The sequence below is a fragment of the Oratosquilla oratoria genome, chromosome 17, assembly GCF_046742065.1.
Source record: "Oratosquilla oratoria isolate Oo_2021 chromosome 17, ASM4674206v1, whole genome shotgun sequence".
Lineage (NCBI taxonomy): Eukaryota > Metazoa > Arthropoda > Malacostraca > Stomatopoda > Squillidae > Oratosquilla > Oratosquilla oratoria.
The window spans coordinates 10,936,175-10,960,906 of NC_134793.1; the positions used below are offsets into that span (position 1 = coordinate 10,936,175).

At 40.6% G+C, this 24,732-nt stretch overlaps 2 protein-coding genes across 13 annotated transcripts in view; one reads left to right on the top strand and one right to left on the bottom strand.

The window, feature by feature from the left end:
* LOC143034397 (uncharacterized) overlaps positions 1–5,978 on the bottom strand; it is a 109,867-nt gene extending 103,889 nt beyond the window's left edge. For all 11 annotated transcript variants that reach the window (XM_076200386.1, XM_076200395.1, XM_076200394.1 and 8 more), the window contains exon 1: positions 5,386–5,978. In XM_076200386.1, the coding sequence (XP_076056501.1) occupies positions 5,386–5,721 (336 nt within the window). In that variant the 5' untranslated portion in view covers positions 5,722–5,978. The remainder of the gene's footprint in view (positions 1–5,385) is intronic.
* A 234-nt stretch (positions 5,979–6,212) lies between these two features.
* The window catches only part of LOC143034399 (tectonin beta-propeller repeat-containing protein 1-like), a 78,243-nt gene continuing 59,723 nt past the window's right edge, over positions 6,213–24,732 (top strand). Inside the window, exons 1-5 of one of the 2 annotated variants that reach the window (XM_076200399.1) lie at positions 6,213–6,313; positions 19,547–19,807; positions 20,219–20,401; positions 21,725–21,877; positions 22,380–22,472. In XM_076200399.1, coding sequence (XP_076056514.1) covers positions 19,583–19,807; positions 20,219–20,401; positions 21,725–21,877; positions 22,380–22,472 — 654 coding nt within the window. In that variant the 5' untranslated portion in view covers positions 6,213–6,313; positions 19,547–19,582. Of the gene's footprint in view, positions 6,314–18,248; positions 18,326–19,546; positions 19,808–20,218; positions 20,402–21,724; positions 21,878–22,379; positions 22,473–24,732 lie in introns of those variants that run through there. The other variant, XM_076200398.1, reaches the window with a different exon arrangement.

A 24,732-nucleotide genomic window follows, 5' to 3' on the forward strand; every position in this document is an offset into this window, starting at 1 on the left:
CGTGATCCAAGACCACAGTGAATCACACACATACACACTTATGGGAAACCTCTGTAAAGAAGTAGGATTTACATGTATAACCCCATCAGACAAATAGCTTCTAGTATTATGAAAAAATATATAATAACACCTGTGACACCTGTCTTCCAACACCTGCAGTTCCTAAACTCACTTTCCAGACTTTAATTGGTCTTACCGTGACGTCATGATTGAAACCAATGCTCCACAGTTTCCTTCTCCTTTCAGAGTTCTCTCGATTCGCTACCGTGCCCCCCGGTATAGATGAAGCCACTGCAGTCGCCAGGCAGTTTTATTATGCGGTTGCAATGCGGGGACCTCAAATGAAAAAGGGTTCCCAAAGTTTCGCACTTTCGTTGTGTCCTTTGCCAAGAAGAAAAATCATTTTCTTCCAAGTCTTCGGTTTCAGGTTGCTTCTTATATACTTGGTGTTTTTTTCCATCAGAAAATTTCCTCTTTATTTTTTTTACTTCCTCTTACGCTTTTTCGAACATTTTTATAAGAATACACACACACACACATATGTGTGTATATATATATATATATAGATTTATTTATTTATTTGTGTGTGTGTATATACACCTGCTCTCACACACACACACACCTACACACGCACACATACACCTACATACACACACACACATACACCTACACACACACACCTACAGGCAACCAGGTTCCGAGGTTAACAGTGGGAGGGGGTGAGGATGGGGGTGGGGTGGGGGCAGCTGATGCCGTTAGGTCCCTTGCGTCCCGACTGTCGCCAGACGATTTTATTAAAAAACCGCGCCAACCCTTCGGCATCGACACACACACAAACTCAAACACCTACACTTACATTAGCACCAATACTAACACAGCAACTATACCATCCATTAGGTAAACACAGTCTTATCACACAATGCTCTGCCTTGAGTATCCAATGCAAGACCGCCGGCCTATCCCTCTAAGGGACGAAGCAGCCCGTGTTATGGTTGGGTGCGAAGAAGTGGAGAGTGGTGGCTGATAGCGTCTTGGAGTGGCCCCTCTGCTTGTCAATGGAGTCTGAAACCAGTGCTTCATCACCTCGACCATGCTGGTCTACTGCGCCTCTGATGTCCGCCGTTGCAGAGAGGGCTTAGGAAGCCATGAGAGTGCGACTCGAACACAATCATGTACCACCTCCCGGGGATCGAACACGGGCTCCCGCGTTGGAGGCAGGGACATTACCCATTGCCCCCGTACGGAGTACTAACTATAAAGGTTCTTTGTAGTCAATATTCTCGGGATTTAAGTGACAACCCTACGGAGCAGAGTCACGCACCTTTGTTTTGTGGAAAAAACTGACAAATTTTAATTTCAACTTTGTCCCACCCTCCACTCTTTCTACACATCTTTTTTACTGTCGGCCAGCATCTCAGCTGCGTTAATAATGTCCGGAATAACTTTAAACCATCCAATACAGTACTAATTTATTCACGAGAGAGAGGCAGTTTTTGCAAGTCTCGAGCAATCAAAGCCCAGTTGTATCGTCGACCCGTCTTTCAACGGATTCAGATCGGCTGCCATTAGTCAGAACAAAAATCTTCCACCGCCGTATTGAAGAAGTCAACTCTCTCCTTGACCACTGCCTCTTTGACTCGTACTTCCAACTGATGCGGTCACATGTGAGTGTAAGGACCAATGGGTCTCCCGCTGGAGTGTCCTTCCTCTGCACCCAACGCAGCAACACCAATAAGATCAACAACAGCACTGTACGGTTAAACCAGGAAATTGTGATTCACGTGTTTTGCACATTTTACTCTGGCTAGTGTCAAGCCATCTTATTTTGCTGGACAAAGGTGGCTGGGATGGAGTGGGAGAGGGAAGAGGGAAGGAGGGAAGGAAGGAGTGGAGGGAACGAAAGAGGGAGGGAGGGAGAGAGGGGAGGAAAGAGGAAGAGAGGGAGAGAGGGGATAAAGAAGGGTAGGGAAAGAGAGAGAGGAGGAAAGAGAGAAGGAGGGCGGGAAGGGAGAGAGTGGAGGGAAGAGAAAAGGAGGGAGAAAGGGAGGAAGGGACTGAGGAAGGAGAGAGGGAGAGAAGGAAGGAGGGAAGAGGTGAGAAAGAAAGAGAGGGAGAGAATAAAGGAAGGAGGCAGAAAGGGGATAAAGGAGAGTGGGAAGGAAGAAGGAAGAAAGGAGAGTGGGAAGGAAGGAGGGAGAAAAGGGAGAAAGGAGAGAGGGGAAGGAAGGAGAGAGGGGGAGGGAAGGAGAGAGAGGAGGAAATAGGAAGAAACGGAAGGAGGGTGAGAGGGACTGAGGAGGCAGGGCGGGATGTAGGGAGGAAGGGAAGGAGGGACTGAGAAGGCAGGGCGGGAGTGGAGGGCGTCTCAGGGATGGAGGGAGGGACCGAGGAGGCAGGGCGGGAGTGGAGGGCGTCTCAGGGATGGAGGGAGGGACCGAGGAGGCAGGGCGGGAGTGGAGGGCGTCTCAGGGATGGAGGGAGGGACCGAGGAGGCAGGGCGGGAGTGGAGGGCGTCTCAGGGATGGAGGGAGGGAAGGAGGGAGCGAAGAGGCAGGGCGGGAGTGGAGGGCGTCTCACCCAAGCTGGCCCCGCTGGCAGGAGTGAAGTGATCTCAGCGGAGGTTGACTCATGAAGTATGTGAATCACGTGGGTGTGGCATGGCAGGCAGGCATGCGACTCGCACCATCATGACGCGAGTCGCGTGACCGTGCCATCGAAGTCACGAGAGATTGATTGAGTCACTGACGATTGATTCAAATGTGCGAGTCATGTAAGCGTCGATACTGATCGGGGTGCCACGGAGATGAATAAAAGTGCCTTCACCCGGCAAGGAAAGGGTTCGTGGGGGTTGTAGGCACAGTCCCCGGGACAAAAGCGGGGCGTAGACAGCGAGGAAGGACGAAGATGAGGAGTTGGAGGAGGAGGGAAAGAGGTAGGGAGAGGGGAGAATGCAATGAGGAGGAGGAGGAAGAAGCGGAGGAACAGGGAGAAAAAGAGGAAAGGAGGAGGAGGAGGTGGAGGACGATGTGGAGTAACAGGGAAAAGAAGAGAAGAGGATGAGGAGGCGGTACAGTAAAAGGGGAGAATGGAATGAAACAGAATACAGAGAATGGATAAGAGACACAATTGAGCAACTGGAAAAGGTTTATTGAAAAAATCGGAAATATAACTCTAATGGGCGACTTTAACTGTCGAGAGGTAATATGGAAGGAATGGTCACTACTCTAAGTGACTTAGGCCCTGTTCACACTAGCAGTTTGAAACGCGTGGAGACCGCGGCGAGCGTTACCACATAGTCAAGGGAAAACTACGCGGTTGTGTGCGAATACCTCCATTGCCTTACATTGTAATTGAACCGCCGCGGCTGAAACCGCTAGTGTGAACAGGGCTTTATGGTCCCAGTTTCCTGGAGGCCGCTATTCTTTTGCATCAGACACTAGTGGTGAAGGATTGACTGATTGATTCACAAGTGAGGAAGCCCGGGGGCAACATTTAATGAACATAACAATTGATAATATTATGACCCAATGGGTGAGGGAACCAACATGGTATAGAGGTGAAGATACACCTACAAGATTGGATTTTACTTCTACCATGGAACCTGAGGTGACTGGATCATTGAATTACCAATGTCCAATGGCTAAGAAAGTTTATGCTGGAAGTGGGGAAGATAGAAATGACAGAGGAAATATAAAGCCAAGGAAGATTCAGCTTTGCAAAGGCAAACTATATCTAAGTGGAAAAAAGATAAAAAGTAGACTGGAGAGAGTTCAATGAAACTACATAAATTGAGAAGAAATTAATTTTTTTTTACGAAAATCTACAACATAAGAGAAGATATATACTGAACATAAGTGAGAAAGGTGCAAAAAAAAAAAAAAAAAAAGACTGATTGGATAAAAGATGTGATTTGTCAAAAAAATGCATGGGAAAGATGGCAAAAATATTAGACAAATACAAAAAAGAAAAAAAAGAAAAAAAAAAAAACAGAAATTAATATACAAGAATACAATGCAAAGAGGAATAGAACTTTGAGAAAGATGTACTAGTTGAAGTAATTTCAAATTTCTAAATGACATGCTGAAATGGAGAAGGAATAAAGTCAAAACTTGAAGGGGTAGCATATAACAATGCAAGGATACAAGCTGAAATAATGGATGGAAGTTTCCAATCAGTATTCATTACAGAAGAGGAGTTTGAATATTCAAAGGAGGAAACATGGGGGTGCCACTAAATTACAGACTCTTTGACTTGTGCAATAGCCAAAATATGTGAAAAAATTGTAAAATATAGATGGATGCATTAATATTTGGAGTAGCTCAGGTGATATAGCCCAAGCTGGAACAACACATGAATTAAGTCTACATAAGATGATTGTTGGAAATTAAGGATATAAAATAAGTTGGAACCGTACATGATTTTGTGTCTAGGTACCAGAAAGTGGAGAGCAGTGGATGGGACCCGATGACTAGTGTTCCTTTCTAGTATACTACAATTGCATAATTACACACACAAACAAGGTAAAGGGATCAATAAGTACATGCTAGAATGGGTCCTTCAAAATGAACATTGAAAAGAGTGATTTCCTCAATGCCAATCTTCAAAACTTATCAACCCCCTTGGCTCTATTTGGAAATGCAACCCTGAGAGGCTGGCATTCAGTTATTAGACCAGGAGGTACCTCTCTATTTTTTCAGTTAATTTTGACTATTTTCCTTCCTCGTCCTCCTGTCAATAGGTGACATTGGAATGAACTCAGACTAATAAAACACACATGACAGTCAAAATTTTTCTCTCATTGATTCACTGGGGGTCTGAAGGTCCAATGCCAGCCACTGGAGGACTCACGTTTCCCATCAGTAAAACTCATGACAACAATTAATATATTGTATTAGTTTTCCATTAATCTATACTATTTAGAATAAGGTGAGTAATGAGTATACAAATTTCATTATTCTAAAAATTTGGTAAAGCTATCATTGTCTCCAATGATTTTTATTGAAAATGATTTCCTAAAAAAAAAAAAGGTAAAATTCCAGAATCACACATACATGGATATTTAATGTTAAATTCATGTTGTCCAATAGCTTCTAACTTAATATAACCTAACCATTACATGAGAAAAAATAATTTTTCAAATATAAAATAGAAAGAAGTGAAAATTGTGTTTGTGTGATACAGGAATAGAATAAAAAAATTCTCTAGAGAACAAAATAGAAAAAGATGGAATGGATAATAATCCCATAATTAATAATCATCAGTTATTTTTTACGTGTTGGTTCATTATTGCTTGAAATGATGATCCAACTATAAAAAACTACCAAATGCACTTAGTTTTAAGAGCTACTCACACTAAATGAGGCACTTTTACATGGACAACATTACCTGCAAGTATTTGGTGTCATTATTTCCTTTTGAAGTTTGTTCGACTCTGTCAAGTCGTTGAGCATAAATCTTTGTGAACTCATCCAGCAGACTTAGCATTTGTGAAGAGGATGATGAATCTTCCTTGATTTCATTATTCTTCTCTTTGCTGCTGTGGAGGTCTCCAAACCTTGAATTTAACCCATCTTCTCTCTTACGTTCATTGCAGTTCACGTTCCCAATTCTTTCCTTCTCTCCTTCAGCATCCTTACCGCCCTCCCCACTCCCACAACAACGATCCTCTCCATTTTTCACACTCTCTTTCTCGTCCCCTCCCACACCACCGACGCTCCCCATTACAGTCACTTTGACTTCCCGTGGTGAATTGTGCCTTGGCCTTTGCCCTAGGCACTCAGATATCACTATTTCTCTCGTTCTTAATAGTTCACTCACTACTTTTCATATCACTATAGGTAAGCATTTGTTGTACGCACATTTAAAATCGCCATATCCGAAGGTTCCTAATTACATTATATTATTGTATCAAATGTGGCACTATTGTGTCACGGATGTTGGCACTGTAGACGATACGTAAACAGACGAAAATAGTTGACTAGAAAGCCAAGAGATGGCGTTTGCCTTTAGTTACTAAATATAGAAGCGAGAAACTTATTTTTTTCCTGTTCGTATTCAAATCACGTAAAGAGCTGTATTCAACATTATATCTAAATAAAATATTTTTTGTAAATTATTCTATATATCTTTGATACAAAGGTACAAATTGAAAAATGAAAGTGTATGCGTTCCGAAAAATCGTTTCAACCTCTAGTATCTAACAAATAATACCTGTCAAAGGCCCGAAAGGTTTGGTTACAGCTGATTCAAGGGATTTGTTTACAAATTGGTAACCACTGCAAATGTCTTTTAGTTGTGCATAGCAACAGCGGAGGTAAAAGTCATCCCATATCCTGTAGTTTGTTGAATACAAAAAATAATTCAATTGTTAGTGAGATATTTTATATTAAGTACAGAATGTTTATCAAGAGAATCCGCCACCCTCTTTCTGTTAAGAATAAACGTTAATTATACTTATAGTTATACTACTATATTTTGTAGTTCCTTTGTTCATTTTTTTTACATTATCTTAAATTAATGTAAACTCAGTTTCACTTGCATGCATTTAAATAATTGTACTGGAAAACAAGTTTAAAAATCCGTCGCAAGTAGCAACGTATTGTAACAAATTGTTACTTGTACGTAGTACCAAATTTTTACAAACTGGTATGACAATTGTTCCTGTCTCATTCTAAATTATTTAAAGAACATGATCATATTTTCAAGATTACAGACAGTAAATATTTACATGTCAAATCTAAGAAGGTAAGTCAGTGTGCTGCATCATAATTAGTATTACAAGAAATTACTTAGATGCGCATAGTACAGTCACAACAGTGGGACCAATGACAGGAAATACTTTGGAGGTTGGATTTGCCCACTTTGAAATATAGAAGGCTTAGTAAGGGGAGATATGATAGAAGTGTACAAGATTATGCATAATTACTATGATCAAGACACTACACCAACATTGATAAAATCTGAAGTTATCACCAGGACCCATGGTCTGAAACTACAAGATTAGGGCAGCAGGAAAAATGAGATTGCAACAGTTCTCTCAATTATCGACACTTGGAATAGCCTGCCAAATCAAATAGTGAATGCCCCTAGTGGCACTCTTTCGAAAATTGCTCAGACAAATACTGGAAAAATCAGGAACTGAAGTTTAATTGCAATGCCAACCACAACACACAACCAGTTGATTTTGAAGTTGATACAGAAGATCTGGAAATAGAAGTCTAATGCACCTGCATTCAGTACATACATTAGGTTCCATAAGGTAAGGTAAAGTAAGGTGGTCCTGGAAGATGGACAATGAAGATCCTCATTTTCAATGTCCGTGAACCCCCAGATCTCCATCAGGAGGTGCAACCCTGAGGGGATGACACTTGTTCTCTGGACTGGGACAAAAATTTCTATATCAACTTTAGCTGTAATGCTTATGCTTTCATAGTAAAAGTTAGTGGGGAGGAATGAGGGTAAACTGTCATCATGTCTCAAGTTGTGCTAGCCTTATGTTTATATAGTCACTAGTGTCGTATCTGTCAGTCATAGACAGACACTCCAGTCTGTCAGAGGGGTGGTTCAAGAAACACAAATTATGAGTAGTGACTGGTGGAGTGTATCTTTCAAAACTGAAGTTTATTATAGATTATCAGGTTTAGTAAGAGACTAGAGGTCAAGAAGGGCTAAGTAAGGTAACAGCTCCTAATAGAAGAATAACTGCGACTTAAGATATAAATTTAGATATGCTGGAGACTTCAACTACATGCAGCAAAAAATTAAGTAACTGAAGCACTTGACATTAATATTTTTTTAATATTGAACTGTATCTTAAATCTGTGACCCCTAGTACCCACTGTCAGAGACATGGTAAAAGTACATAGACCATAATAAGTACAGATTCTATAAGCTATAAGTTGCCCAGAAAACTTAGACTCCAAATTAGGGAAATAGACTAGGGTATGATAAATTTTTGACATGTTCTAGGGAAAACAGGCTGGACAGGATAGAGTAGACTTCAGCAAGACTATATTAATACCTCCCACTTTAGCTATGGTGTTGAAATATGCTGGTGAAACTAGAGCATGTTAGTAGTTTACCTAAATGTAGTATACAGGAAAGGAGTAGTGTTTGGGTATTATTCTAGTTGTGCACACATTACATGATATAGCATTAGAAAATTAAATATTAATTTTGTAAATTATAATACATGAATGTAATATGTGATTTTCTTGGCTGAAATAGAAAACCAAAAACCTTGCTACAAGCAGATTTAATAATGAAGGAAGCGGTTAGGTTACGGTCCAGATGCCATGCCAGTCCAGTCACTATCAGACAATGGATTTCACGTTGTGGACTGGGTGTTCTCCAATTCCAGGTGATGTTAATAAGTACTGTTACAAAGACATAGGGCTTCCATGGACTTTATGAGAGAACATGGGGGTCTGCCATTGTCTGTTAATTACCTGAGGTACAATAATAATCAGGCTGTCATCATCTGTGATGACGACAACCCAAATGATCTTTAGAATTTGAGATACTAAATTACTAAATTATCATATTTAGATTTGAACTTGTGTATTGTTTGAGCTTGGGCTATATCACCCTCTAATCTGTTCTACATATTTATACATTTATATGGAAAACTATTTCTTCACATCCTTTCAACATGTGGTCTTTCTTAATTTACTTCTATGACCTCTTAAAGCCCTCCCATCTTTAATCAGAAGATCTCTTCTATCAATGCAATCTATCCCCTTTAGTGACCTGAATACTGTAATCATGTCACCTCTTTCTCTTCAATTTTTCAAAGTTTGCAAACCTGCCTTTAGTCTTTCCTTGTATAGTTTATCTGCTGGGCAGAGGACCAGTTTGGTTGCTGCCCTTTGTGTTCTCTCAGTCTTGCTTATATCCTTCACTCTTTGTGGGGACCATACTATTGATGTATATTTTCATCATCTCTTCATCTATATAATGGAACGTCACTAAATCCTCTGCAGTAGATATGTCTCTCCCACAATCCTGCTGATATGTCTGTCAGTTGATAAGTTGTCTTTTATCAACATTCCCAAGTCTTTCTCATCTTTTGTAATGTTTTCACTTCCCAAGGAATAGTTTAAGAAAGGCCTTTTGCAGCTATTGTCCTTCTCCAGTACTTTTCATTTTTTGGTATTGAACTTCATTTCCCATTCTTGGCTCCATGCAAAAATAGTATCTAGATCTTTTTGCAATATTCTATTATCCTCATTTTTCACTCTTCTCATGATTTTTGCATCCTTTGCAAACATGATGGCATAGCTTCATCCTTCCATCGTGTCATTAATATCGACAAGAAACATAATTGGTGCAAGCACTGAACCTTGTGGAACTTGTTACTGCTCTCCAGCTTGATATCTTGTCCTCTACTACAGTCCTCATGTATCTCCTTCAAAAAGTCTTTAATCCATTCTAATAGTTTGCCTGTCAGTCCTCCAGCATGCTTCAATTTCCACATAAGTTGATTGTGAGGTACTTTATCAAATGCCGTCTCTAGGTCCAGGTACATGCAATCCACCCACCCCTCCCTCTCATGCAGCACATCAATCACTCCAGTAAAAGCTTAAAAGGTTCGAAACACATGACCTACCAGATCTGAAACCAAACTGACTATCTGTCAGAATGTTCATCTTTTCAAAATATTTGGTCCATTGGTCTTTCACAATCCTTTCACAGAATTTCACTATTGTGTTGGTTAGTAATACTGGCCTATAATTTAGTAGTGTTTCTTTGTTTCCACCTTTGTGAATTGGCATCATGTTTGCTCTTTTCCAATCAAGTGGCACAATGCCATCTTTCAATGAACATGTAATAAGACTGTGGATCTTGTCCGTTAGTTGTTCCCGACATTCTTTAAGTATCCAGTTTGAGATCCTGTCAGGTCCTGATGTGGAGAATTTCTGACTCAAAGAAGAAGAGTGCTTCTCTGTAAGTCCTGTGAAAAATGAGCATGACTTGATGACAGGGGAGGAATATCAAGGTTAAGATTGTCTGCAAATATTTTTATATTCACATTGAAGCTGGGAGCAAGGTGAATTATAAAATTAAAAAATAAGATGATGATGATAAAAAACTGTACAAAATGGCAAATTACCACTTAAACCAATTAGATATTCAAGAAAATTTAGATAAATTACAGTAGTGGTCTGAAAAGTGGCTAATGAAATTTAACACAATTAAATGCAAGATAATGCACATAGGTAAAAATAACAGTAACTACGATTACAAATTATTTGGAAACTCTTCAAAGAAATTGGATAGTGAAAAGGATCTCGGCATAATTATTAGTAACGATCTTAAATCATCCAAGCAGTGTATTTCAGCCTCTGAGAAAGCAAATAAGATACTAGGACTGATTGCGCGATCTTTTGACTTTAAAAATCCATCTCTCATTAACAAGCCATATAAATCGTTAGTTTCGTCCACATTTTGAATATGCTGTTTCCGTATGGTCACCGAATCTCATTAAAGACATTGACAGATTGGAAATAGTACAATGGCGAGCCACAAAACTCATTCCAAATATAAAAAGATAAATGCAAATATCGACTAAAACATATGAATCTGTTTTCCTTAAAAAAGCGTAGACTCAGAGGTGACTTGATACAGGTCTTTAAAATTCTAAAGGGAATTGACAACATCAAAAGTGACCAAATTTTTACATTGAATGAGAATCAGACAAGAAACAATGGTCTTAAACTCTCCGGAAATAGATTCAATTTGGAAGTAGGTAGAAACAACTTTGCCAACCGTGTAGTTAATGAATGGAATAAACTTCCTACACAGGTAGTGCAATGTAGTTCAGTTCGAAGCTTTAAGAATCATTTAGATAAATACCTAAGTAAGATGCTGTAATGATTATAATTTATCTTATATTATTTGTTTTATGTTTTGTTATCATTTGTCTGTCTGATTTTCATTTATTATTAGTTATATGTCAATTTATTATTATTTACTATTTACCTGTTTGTTTATTATTTAACCTGTATTTTATTTGTTATTTACATTATCATAGTCTTTATTTATTATTTTATTATTAGTATGATTTTTTTTTCGCATCCGACCTAGATATGTATCAAAAGGTCTGCTGTCGGCATGCTCCGCCTTTGTAATCCTTTGTATTTGTGAAATTTTGTCTCACCCACTTGCACAGTAATTTGTATATTTTTTTGCATCAGTATTATAACAACAACAACTTTTCTTATTAAGTTTTCTTGGAGAAATTAATAGTAGGGATGGTGAAAAAATAATTCCCACAACCTTCCTGCTACCTGCCATTTTGTCTCACCAGCTTGCACAGAAATAATGAATGAAGGTTTCCAATTGGTCTTCACAAAAGAGCATAGCTTTTTGGAGAAAAGTGAGGGGAGCAAAAAACCAGGTTTAGCAGATATAAATGTAGAAGTGAGGGAAGTGCTCAATCTCTTGGGATCATTGGATGTGACAAAAGCTTCAGGACCTGACAGGATCTCAAACTGGATACTTAAAGAATGTAGGGAACAACTAGCGGACAAGATCCACAGTCTTATTACATGTTCATTGAAAGAAGGCATTGTGCCACTTGATTGGAAAAGGGCAAACATGGTGCCAATTCACAAAGGTGGAAACAAGGAAACACCACTAAATTATAGGCCAGTATCACTAACCAGCACAATAGTGAAATTATGTGAAAGGATTGTGAAAGATTGATGGACCAAATATCATGAACAGATGAACATTTTGACAGTTTGGCATCAGATCTGGAAGGTCGTGTGTGTTGAATCTTTTAAGTTTTTATTCGAGAGTGATTGATATGCTGCAAGAGAGAAAGGGGTGGGTGGACTGTGTGTACCTGGACCTACAGAAGGCATTTGATAAAGTACCTCATAGTTGTCTTATGTGGAAATTGAAGTATGTTGGAGGATTGAGAGACAAACTACTAGAATGGATTAAAGACTTTTTGAAGGAAAGATACATGAGGACAGTTGTAAAGGACAAGATGTCAAGCTGGAGAGCAGTTATGAGCAGAGTTCCACAAGGTTCAGTGCTTGCACTAATAATGTTTTTTGGAAGGAAGAAGGCAGGAGATAGGGGCAAGTGGAGAATGGTTGTGTATGGATGATACTGTGATGCAGGGAAGGGAGGGGATGGGGAGTGTAGAGAGTGGTTATGTGTGAATGGTATTTTGAAGCAGCCCAAAGGGATTTCTCCCAGTCTTCTCTTTTTGCATGAGGGGATGGAGAAGGGGATTCATTGCTCCATAAGGAGCTAAGATGAGAGGTGAGGAAAGGGTGGTGGATGTGAGTGGAATGGGTGGGAGTAGGTACGTGCCTTATGACTGGGCTACCTCCCTTATAAAGGGGAAAAGCCCTTGGTAGTATATAGATAGATGAACATTTGCAGTAATGCCTAATAATTCACTTTTGCAGAGAAGCAGGTAATAAAAGAATTGTAGGTATATGTTGAATTAAGTCTTGTCTTTCTAATTTGGTTGGCTCATGATTATTGGAAACCGCAAGAGCCTGTCCCTCAGAAATTTTTCTTTTACTTGGTCTCCTCTTCTCATTAGAATTTATCAGCTTCCTTGGTTTCAGTCTGGCTTACAATACTGATAATCAAAAGCTGGTCTTCCACATATCTTATCACCTTTCCCATCTTTACTTTGCCTCATCTGAAAACCAAGGTTCTCTTATGATAATGCATGTAGTTAAGATAAGCTCTGTACTAGGAGTCAGGGAACGGGTAAATTGCTCTTAATTGGAAAATTAGAAAATTTGTAAGGGTAAAGGAGTATCTAAAAACTATAATGATAATAATAATAGTGATTGTTATTTTAAGTTGCAGTGATTGGAAACCCACAGCCAAAGACAGAGAAACATTAGGTTTCATATTGGCCCATAAGTCCAAATCCAGGGATTAGTGACAGAAATGGTGGTCCTGCAAGACAGATGTTCGAGAATCGTTTCCTTGCCACCTGTCTTCAAAACTTGTCAACACTATCTCCATCAGGAGATTCATTCCAGCAGGTTTAACACCTACTTTTTGCACTGGCCATACAACCTCTCAAGTTTGACTGTATGTCCTCCACCTTTTAACACAAGGAGAGCTGTGATCCTATGATTGCTTCCTTCCTACTGATATCATAAGCTGGGGGTGTAGAACCAGTTCCACATATATTAGAAATATGATTCAGATCATAAGCCATGGTAGGTAAGCTATTTACCTAATTGAAATATACAGGAAAGGAGCAGTGCTCATTGGATCCCACCTCCTATTCTCCAATTTATCATACCAAGCCTCAGATTCATGTACACTTCCAACTTTGTCTATATCCTTAATTTCCAATTATCATATTTATATTTGAATTCATGTATTATTCCAACTTGGGCTGTATCACCTTCTAAGGTATTCCAAGTATTTATACATCAATATGTAAAACTGTATTTCTTCACATCCTTTAGACATTTAATATTTCTTAATATGTTGTTATGACCACTTATAGCCCTCCTATCCCTAATCAAGAGATCTCGGTTAATGTGTAGGACATGAAAGCTAGCACATTAAATAAGGACAAGTTTAAGAATATAGGTCAGCTGCATTAACTTGCTTATGGGTTACTAACCTATGGATACTATTCATAATCCAACAACAAGAACAGTAATAAGAATGACAACAACTGCAGATAGAAAGAGAGTGACATATTGGTGGAGATTAAACCTGCTGTTCCATGGCTTCCCTTGTGTCTGTCCATATTGCTACTTCATTCATAGTAACAAAATTGGGGGAGGGGTTAAGACTGCTTTGTCCCCCTTACAAGGGAGGTAGCCAAAGTCAAAAGGCATAATTCTATTTCATCCCCACCCATTCCACTCCCATTCATCACCCTCTTATCTTGGCTTCTGGATGACAGGTCATCTCTGCATCTCACCCACTACCCTGGGCCAGGAGCAATACAGTAAGACCTCTTCATTTAATCAGCAACCCCCTCCTCTCCGTCCCCTCAAAATATCATTCATACATAATCACTCTTTAACCCCCCCACCATCCCCCCACCCACTCCATTCCATTAATCACAGCATCATCCATACACGACAATTCTCCACACACCCCTATCTTCTGCCTTCTCCCTACCTTCCTCAACAGACGTCCCCCTCTTGCTCAATGCCCCTTTTACCCCATCCATCGATCTCATCCTCAGTCACCCCGTCATGTTCACTCCATCCACCTCTGCCTTCCAAACTTCTTTTTCTAACCTCTCTTCACTCATTCTTTCCATGTGTCCAAACCATCCAAATACTCTTTCATCAACCCTATCTCTCAACTACTTTTCCACCTCTGCTCTCTTCCTCACCTCCTCATTTCTCACTCTATCCAACCTTGTAACCCCTACCATACTTCTCAGATATTTCATCTCAAATACATTTAAACTCTTCCTCTCTTATGTCCCATGTTTCTGCTACATAGATGGGTAAAACATACATACATACATACATATACCAAGGCATTTTCCCCCTTCCAAGGGAGGTAGCCAAAAAGGGAAAGGCATAAAAACACTCCCACCCATTTCATCCCCAAATACACTCCACACCCCTCCCACCCTTCCTCTCATCTGAGCACCTCCTGGATGACGGGTCATCCCTGCACCCCGCCCACCGCCCTGGGTCAGAAGCAGTGTCGCAAGACACAGTACATCCACAGCAAGGCCGCTTCATTTAATCGGCGACCCCCCCTCTCCGTCCCCCTTTGCATATAAGGAGAGGACGGGGAGAAATCCCTTCGGGCTGCGTCAAAATTTACTCACACATACTACCCCACCCCCCACCCCCCCCGCCCATTCCTCCTCATGCAATCACAACATCATCCATATACAACCATTCTCCACTCACCTCTGTCTTCCGTCCTCTCCCTTCCTTCCTCAACAGACATTCCCCTCTTCCCCAAAGCCCCCTTCACCCCATCCATCCACCTCATCCTAGGACGTCCCCTCATGTTCACTCCCTCCACATCTGCCTTCCATACCTCTTTTACTAGTCTTTCTTCACTCATTCTTTCCATGTGTCCAAACCATCCTAATATTCTTTCATCAACCCTCTCTCCCAAATCCTTTTTCACCCCTGTTCTCCTCCTCACCTCCTCATTTCTCACTCTATCTAGCCTAGTAACCCCCGCCATACTTCTCAGACACCTCATCTCAAACACATTCAAACTCCTTCTCTCTTCTTCTCTTATGTTCCACGTTTCTGCCCCATACAGTGCTGTTGGCACAATCACTCCTTCATACAGTCTCCTCTTCGCATCCATTCCCAAATGTCTATTTCTCATTACACTCTTTAAACCACCAAGGCATTTACTCGCTTCTCTCAATCTACATTCTACCTCCACCTTCACTCCACCTTTTCCTGCTACACTTGCACCCAAGTATCTAAAACTATCCACTTCCTCCAGTCGCTCTCCTTTAATGTTCACTTCCAGTCTACTGCCACTTTCACCCCTTGTACATCTCATCACCTTACTTTTACCCACATTTATCTTTAGCTTTCTTCTATCACATACTCTCCCAAACTCTGCCACCAGCTTCCTCAATCCCTCCTCTGACCCTGCCACAAGCGCAGTGTCGTCCGCAAACAACAGCTGGCTCACCTCCCACTTTTCTCCATTTTCTTTAACCATCTCCAATCCCTGACTCACTACCCTAGCATTCACCTCTCGCACCACCCCATCCATGTATAAGTTGAACAGCCAGGGCGACATAACGCATCCTTGACGAAGTCCCACCTTTACTTCAAACCACTCACTCTCTCCATTTCCAATCCTAAACACCTGGAAGAAAATAATATAATAAACCTAAGACAATTTGGGTTCAGACAAGGAAGATCATGTACCACAAACTTGATATGTTTTTACTCAAGACTAATAGACATAGTGCAAGAAAGAGATGGATGGGCTGATTGCACTTTCCTGGACCTACAAAAAGCTTTCAGCAAGGTACCACACAACAATTATTAAAGAAAACTGAGACATATAGGAGGGATACAAGGGAACCTACTAAAATGGATGGAGGACTTCCTGATTGGTAGAAAAATGAGTTTCACAAGGATCTGTATTGGCTCCAATAATGTTTGCTATTTATGTGAATAACATGGATGATGATGTGCAATGTTACATGAGCTTCTTTGCAGATGACGCTAAATTGTTAAGGAAAGTAAAAACTGAAACAGATTGCGAATCACTACAGGAAGACCTGAATAAGGTATGGAACTGGAGTCAGAAATGGGAAGTAGACTTCAATATTAAGAAGTGTAGCATAATGGAGTTTGTAAAAATTAAGAATAGAATATCAGGACAATATAAAATTTGAACTAAGGAGGATAAAGAAAGTGGGATCTGAAAAAGATTTGGGAGTAACTATCTCAAACGACTTGTCTGATGATAAACAAACAAAATTGTCGGAGAATCCTATAACTTGCTAAGATCAATAAAAGTGGCATTTACATATCTGGACAAAGAAATGATTAAAGAAATATTGGTCACACTGATAAGGCCTAGACTAGAATATGCAGCGACATTGTGGTCACCCAGTACCAAAGAAAAATATAAAGAAAATAGAATCCAGAGACCAGCCACAAAAATGGCTCCTGCACTTTCAAACATGTCATATAAAGAGGGATTGGCTAAATTGGAGTTACTGACTCTGGAGCAAAGAAGAGAGAGAGGCGACCTACTGACCATCTATAGAATCATGAAGGGTACAACAGAAATACTCAATAGAGAGGACTTGTTAAACTGGGACAAGAGAAACAAAAGGACATGGAAAGAGACTCAAAAAACATAGTTATAAAAGAGATCTGAAGAAGAACAGTTTTCCACATAGAGTGGTGGACACTTGGAACAAACTGGATGAAGAAATAGGGTGTGCAGAAACCATTCATGAATTAAGAGCAAGCTAGACACTGCGAGATACAAAGGCAGGACACCACGAGCGTAGCTCCCCTTCCCATAAAATACAACTAGGTAAATACAGTCACCTTCTGTTACACCAAATAATATTGTATTTTCATATATACATTCATTGGGAAACAACCAGCCTCTCCCCCACCACAATCTCTCTCTCCCTCTTTTTCTCTCTCTCTCTCTCTCTCCCTCTCTCCCTCTCTCTCACTCTCACTCTCTCCCCTCTCTCTCTCTCTTTCCCCTCTCCATTCCTCTCTCTCACTCTCTCTCTCTCTTTCCCCTCTCTCTCTCTCTCTCTTTCCCATCTCTCTCTCTCTCTCTCTCTCTCTCTCTCTCTCTCTCTCTCTCTCTCTCTCTCTCTCTCTTTCTCTCTCTCTCTCTATCTCTCTCTCTTCTCCCCCCTCTCTCTCTTCTCCCCTCTCTCTCTCTCTCTCTCTCCCTCTCTCCCTCTCTCTCACTCTCACTCTCTCCCCTCTCTCTCTCTCTTTCCCCTCTCCATTCCTCTCTCTCACTCTCTCTCTCTCTTTCCCCTCTCTATTCCTCTCTCTCACTCTCTCTCTCTCTCCTCTCTCTCTCTCTCTCCTCTCTCTCTCTCTCCTCTCTCTCTCTCTCTCTCTCTCTCTCTCCTCTCTCTCTCCTCTCTCTCTCTCTCTCCTCTCTCTCTCTCTCTCTCTCCTCTCTCTCTCTCCTCTCTCTCTCTCCTCTCTCTCTCTCTCCTCTCTCTCTCTCTCCTCTCTCTCCCTCTCTCCCTCTCTCTCCCTCTCTCTCTCTCCCTCTCTCTCTCTCTCTCTCTCTCTCTCTCTCTCTCTCTCTCTCTCTCTCTCTCTCTCTCTCTCCCTCCCTCTCTCCCCCTCTCTCTCTCTCTCTCTCTGTCTCTCTCTCTCTCTCTGTGTTTTCAGATGAAAGGCCGAGGGTATTGACAGGCTTTGAAGTTAGGCAGCAGGGAGATGATTCTCTCTGACCTCCCTCTTGCAGGACCACCACTTTGTAGCCATCACTGGTCTACCTCTTGCATTTGACAGTTATTGTTATGTGGGATATCACATAACATCTTCATCCCTTCTGTACCAGGTGGCACTTTTTCCTTTGATCTGGCTTGTGCTTGGCTATTTTATTCATGTGTTCATCTGTTCACTTTTGAGTAGCATAGGAGCAAATCATTGTATAGTTATGGATGTAAAAATTTCACATTTTTAAGACTCCATTCTGTTTGAGAAATAGTGTATATAATATATTGAATACTGTCAGTTGTCTCCTTTAATTACAATACAAAAGATGATAATTTTTTTAACATGATTTCCAGTTAACCTTTGTAAGCACGTGACAGAGAACTACAAAATTGTTAAAAAATCTTGCAACAATGGCTTATAGGCTATCTGTAAGTTGACCCAATTTTTGAAAGTTGGCTTGCAACATGGCTCAAATAATATCTGTAAGTTGGATAAAAATGTGGCATTTGATTATTTTCATTTTGAAATCTTAGCTTTGTTTTGTAAAATTGTGATTTCCATACTGGTGAATGTCTTCCCTAATGCTTAACTGATTTTTCAGTAACTAGACTGATTTCTCTTATGTGTATTGGTGTTTTTGTAAGTGGAGTGTTGCTATAATGAAGGTATTCAGCCTCTGCTAGGCAGAGAGCACCTCCATTATTAATGAAAAGCATTTGGTGACTGTTGGAAGAAAATCAACAAAGCCATTTTCATTCAATCCATTGCCTCTGGTCTTTCTTGTAGAAGACCCACATCCTCCAGGAAGCAAGCTTCAGCCTCCACATGGGACCATAAGTCACTCAAAGAAGAGACGTTGTGTTGCTGTCTGGGGATTGTTAGTGTGGGGCATAGGTGTTCTGTGTCTTCCATGTGATGGCTGCATCTGGGGCAGTTTGAATCTGTGGCAAGAGTCAAAAAATCCATTTTATTACCTAGTGAATGTACAAATCTATACAGATTTAACCTTTTCTGGGAAAAATGATCAAAGTAGAATTTTCCAGTAACGACCAAAAAAAAAAAAAATGTAAGATGGCACTGCCCAGTAGAAGGTTAAATGCATTATGAAATATAATTGCATTAATGATTCTTTTTATTGTACTTTATAGCCATTACTCTCTGGTGATTGCTCTATTTTTATTCATTATTTATGAATATATATTGCACATTTCGCTTGTTTGTGAAAACGTCGTCATAACTCAAAATATTGAATTTTTCAGGAGAGGCATTTTAAAGTTTCAAAACGCTCTCAATATTATAAAAAGCCCTCAAACACCATAGGTGGAAAATATTTTGGAGCATCAAATACGCCTCTAAAGTTTATAGAAGTTGAAACAATCATAATCTTTACTAAGTCTAAAATATTTGTTGGAACAAGTTGGAACATGTAAGGTTATGTCGTTGGGACATTTAGCACTCTCTAGCGGTCAATTTTTGAGCTACAGATATGACACTGTTACCAAAAAAATCCGTGTTTGAAGATGAATATGTCTGTATAGATAACTCAAAAATTCAGTTTTTTGAGTTATGACGACGTTTTCGCAAACAAGCAATATGTACTAGTATTTTGTATTTCAAATATAATTCAGTAAATTGTACCTTATCTGCAGGCTGTGAGAGCTTCATTGCCAGGCCTCAGCTCCAACATGCCTGCCTCGAGCCTTTTTGCCGTATCCAATCTCGGCCGCGTCTTCTCCCTCGCAACAGACAAGAATGTTTGGTCAGAGCTTCCCTACTTAGGGGTGGAGTTTAAACGTATAAGCTCCCATGAAATGACACTCTGGGCCCTTGGAGGAGATCATCAGGTTTATGTCTTTATCTTTGGGGCCTCAGTACCTATAAGGGTATGCGAAGAAACATACGAGAATCAGGTAAGTATAGTAGAACCTCAGTTCTTGAATGTCTCACAATTTGAACAAATTGGTTCATGAACATCTCACAAGTTAAACAAATCAGTTCTTGACCAAAAAAAAAAAAGAAAGAAAATTTTTCCTGTAGTCAATCTGTTCTCAACCAACCCAAACAATGGAAAATGGGCCAAAATTAAAAGTTTTGTGGAAAGATAACCTATTAAAGTTATAACTAACAGATCAGTAAATTTGTTTCAGTCCTTGACCAAATTGGTTCTGAAACAATTTTCTAAAATGGATTGTGGCTGAGAACTGAGGTTCTTTATATACATTTTTTTTTTTTCTCCATGGTGAGCTAGACATTCATAGTATTGCACACGAATACTTTACCATGTAAATGAACCAATTATGGTTATCCTTTTATTCTTCCAGAGGTGGAGTCCAGTGCAAGGTTGGAGTAATACTTTGCTACCAACAGACCGGGCTCAGTGGTCAAGTGCAGATGGCTTGGAGGAGCGATCACCCACGAGGATACACCTGCCCACCCTTGCTTGGATGTGGGAGGGGTCTTGGACCTTGCATGATACATTCATGGGTCATGCCCTTGATAAGGAGGTAAGCAGGCTGCTCAAGTTTGTGGATGGTGGTAGTTGAAGTATAAATATTTATGTAAGTGAGGTCTGAGGAAACAGCTTCCATCCTCTACAGTTATTCAGTTGTAGACTCAAAAGATGCTCACTGGTAGAGCAGGTTAGGGTGTTACCACTTGTAACGGGTTGAGGTGATGGTTACTTGAATCCTGCCACTGGTAAGTTGAACTAAGGGCATGATTCATTAAATTGCACACTACAAAATCCTCTGTAAGGGACACCATCCTAACCTCCTGATAGGGAAGTATGGTGACATTAAACAGAATAATCACCAGATTCAAAAGAGACACACCAGAGTGGTTGGGTTGTTATCCTTTTATTTGGGTGGTCCACCATGAATTAACAAAAAGGTGAACAAAGAGCGTTTATGTAAGTGTGTGCTACAGCTTTAAACTTTTTTGTAACTTTGTGACAATTTCACACCTTTGTTTTGGCAGTGCGCTGAATCCTTTGAACCATATGATGTACTAGATCAATTTTATTCTGGATGGTACTTCCCTGTTTCATTTAGCTAACAGAAGGCCCCCTGGATGTAAGAGATTTAGTGGAAAGCAAAGTGCCAAATGGTAGGAATACACACTTATACATACATACAAAATGAGGTGCTCAGATGAGAGGGAGGGTGGGAGGGGTGTGGAGTGTATTTGGGGATGAAATGGGTGGGAGTGTTTTTATGCCTTTCCCTTTTTGGCTACCTCCCTTGGAAGGGGGAAAAGGCCTTGGTATATGTATGTATGTACAAAATGAGGAAAGACCAGCAAACTGAGTGTGGAAGGGAGAGTGGGAAGAGGTAAACATGAGGGGAAGATAGAAAAATTGAAAGGAAAGTGATTGGAAATACCTAATATACCAAGGGCTTTTTCCCACTTACAAGGGAGGTAGCCAAAGTCAAAAGCATAAATCCACTCACTTTGCAAAAAAAAAAAAAAAAAAAATCAAAGTAAGTGGAAATACTTGTCAGAAAACTTTTTGGAGGGACTTTGTATTTTGTACATACATATATACATGTACCAAGGCTTTTTCCCCCTTATAAGGGAGGTAGCCAAAAAGAAAAAGGCATAAAAACCATTCCCACCCATCCCACCATCATATTTTGTGATATACAGTGTGTGTGTGTGTGTATATATATATATATATATATATATATATATATATATATATATATATTTTTTTTTTTTTCTTCTTCTTCTTCTGAAGCTTCTTCTTTCTTTGATCCTTTTTTCAACTCGTCCCATTATCTATAAAGTGAGATGCTAGGTATACAAATTCAATATCTGTTTTATTCCAGGCTTGGACATATGCAGTAGATTTTCCACGTACCTACAGTGCTGAGCAACGTTGGAACTCCTGTGTTCGGAGGCGGAAATGGGTCCGTTACCGCCGCTATGTGGCCCTGGACACTTGGTCTGCAGTGCCCCCAGTGCACAAAGATCACACTCAGGTATGTCAACCACCTTCCTAAAGATCCTTTATGTAGAAGTTTTTAAGTCACTAAACAATACTTCCTTATGGGCTGATTACTTTTTTCTCTTCTGTCCTTTCCTTTGTATGGTGGTACAATTGTAGTATACAAGAAAGGAGCAGTGTTTGTCGAGTCCCGTACAGTCCCAAATTGGTCTATAACCTTAATTTACAATTATCATGTTTAGATTTTAATTCACATATTCTTCAAGCTTGGGCTATGTCACCTTCTAAGCTATTCCAGGCATTTATACATCTGCATGGAAAACTGTATTTCTTCACATCTTTAGACATGTCTTTCTTAATTTTTTCTCACAACCTCTGAAAGCCCTCCTATCCCTAATCAAGAGATCTTTTTTGTCAAGGTAGTCTATCCCCTTAAATGATCCCATTTGCCACAAGTTCAGTATTAGGGTTTGTTTTATTATGTTGATTTTTTATCACTTACACAGCTTGTTAATAACATTCTCATTCCTCTGCAGGAGCCCTTTATTGACATTGCTGTTGGAGGAGGAGAAGTACCTGGGGAGGATGCTGATGCCCTAATGGTGTGGGGCGTAACTGCACTTGCACGAGTAAGATGTGCTCACTGAAAAGAATTCTAAAATCCAGGGTTTGATTGAATAGAAAATAAGTAATAATTTGTGGCATGATAGTACATGCATATACCAAAAAGCTTTTTCCCCCCTTACAAGGGAAGTAACCAAAACACAAAGGCATAAAATCCACTCCCACCCATTCCATCCCCACATATTCCACTCCCACCCATTCCATCCCCACATACTCCACTCCCATTCACCTCCCTCTGTCCCTCTTATCTTGGCTCCTCCTAGATGGTGGGTCATCCCTGTATCTCACCCACTGCCTTGGGTCAGAAACAATGTAGCAAGATACAGCACATCCACAGCAAGGCTGCTTCATGCAGAAAAATAGAAGACAGGGAGAAATCTCTGGGCTGCATCAAAATATCATTCAAACATAATCCTTCCCCACCCACTCCCTTCCATGGATCACATCATCCATACACAACCATTTTCCTCTCACTCCTATCTTATGTCTTCTCCCTTCCTTCCACAACAGTCATTCCCCTCTTTCCCAATGCCCCTTTTACCCCATCCATCTCATCCTTGGTTGCCCTCTCATGTTCACTCCTTCCACCTCTGCCTTCCACACCTCTTTTACAAATCTTTATTTACTCATTCTTTCTATGTGTCCAAATTATCCCAATACTTTTTCATCAACCCAATCTCCTAACTCCCTTTCCACCCCCACTCTCCTCCTCACTTCCTCGTTTCTCACTCTATCCAGCCTAGTAAACCCTACCATGCTTCTCAGGCATTTTTTCTCAAACTCCTCCTCTCTTCCTCACTTATGTCCCATGTTTCTGCCCCATACAGTGCTGTGGGTAAAATCACCCCTTCATATAATCTCGCAGCATCCATTCCCAAACATTTTTTTCTCATTACACTTTTTAATCCCTCAAGGCATTTACTTGCTTTTCTCATACATACATATACCAAGGCTTTTTCCCCCTTTCTGGGGTATTGGCTGCTTGTTATTGTGGCAAAGTAGCATGCAGTCGATACTTTAGGGTCTATATGGGGCGCCCCTACGGACCAGAGCCACACATCATTTTGTCTATGATAGAAGAAAACTCTGTTCATAGAGAAATGATGACACTTTTATACTACGACTGTCCCTCCGTTATGCTGTCCCCCAACCCCTTGTTGCTGTCCTGTACCATTTCTCTGAGTATTCTCTTTCTGTGATGGGGGAATTCCCTGTGGTGGGGGAAAAGAATACTGCCACCAAGTATCCCACTTGGATCGTAAGAGGCGAGAAGAAAGGGACGGGGAGTGGGACTAGGCATCCATCTCCCTGTAGCCCCACGGGGCATATATCCTAAAAACAAAAGTGAAGGCTTTTCTCAATCTACATTTTTCCTCCACCACTCCTCCCTTTCCTGCCACATTCACACCCAAGTATCTAAAACTATCCACTTCCTCCAGTCTCTCTTCCTTAATACTCATTTCCAGTTTGCTGCCACTCTCTCCCCTTGTACATCTCATCACCTTACTTTTACCCATATTTATCTTCAACTTCCTTCTTTCACACACCTTCCCAAACTCTGTATCTAACTTCCTTAATCCCTCTTCTGATCCTGCTACAAGGGCAGTGTCATCAGAAAACAACAACTGGCTTATCTCCCATTTTTCTCCATTTTCTTTAACCATCTCCAATTCCCAGCCCATTGCCTTTGCATTTACGTCTCGCACCACCCCAGCCATGTATAAATTGAACACCCAAGGTGGCATAACACATTCCTGGCGAAGTCCCACTTTTATCTCAAACCACTCACTCTCTCTATTTCTAATTCTAACATAGGTTCTACTACTCTTGTAAAAACTTTTGACTGCTCTTAACAGCTTTCCTCCTATCCCATATATCTGCAGTACCTCCCCAGTGCCTTCCTGTCTACCCTGTCATAAGCCTTTTCCAAATCCATAAAGGCCCCAAAAAACATCCTTACCTTTTCCTAAAGCTTTCTCATATATATGCCTTACCACAATGAATAGAGATGGGTTGTATATGGATGATGTTGTGATAGCATGAGGTGGAATGGGCGGGTGGATGGGGGGTGAGGTAGTATGTGTGAGCAAAATTTGACGCAGCCCGAAGGGATTTCTCCCCGCCTTCTCATTTTATGCAGTGGGGGGACGGAGAGGGGGGGGTCGCCGATTTAATGAAGCGGCCTTGCTGTGGATGTGCTGTGTCTTGCGACACTGCTTCTGACCCAGGGCAGTGGACAAGGTGCAGGAATGACCCGTCATTCAG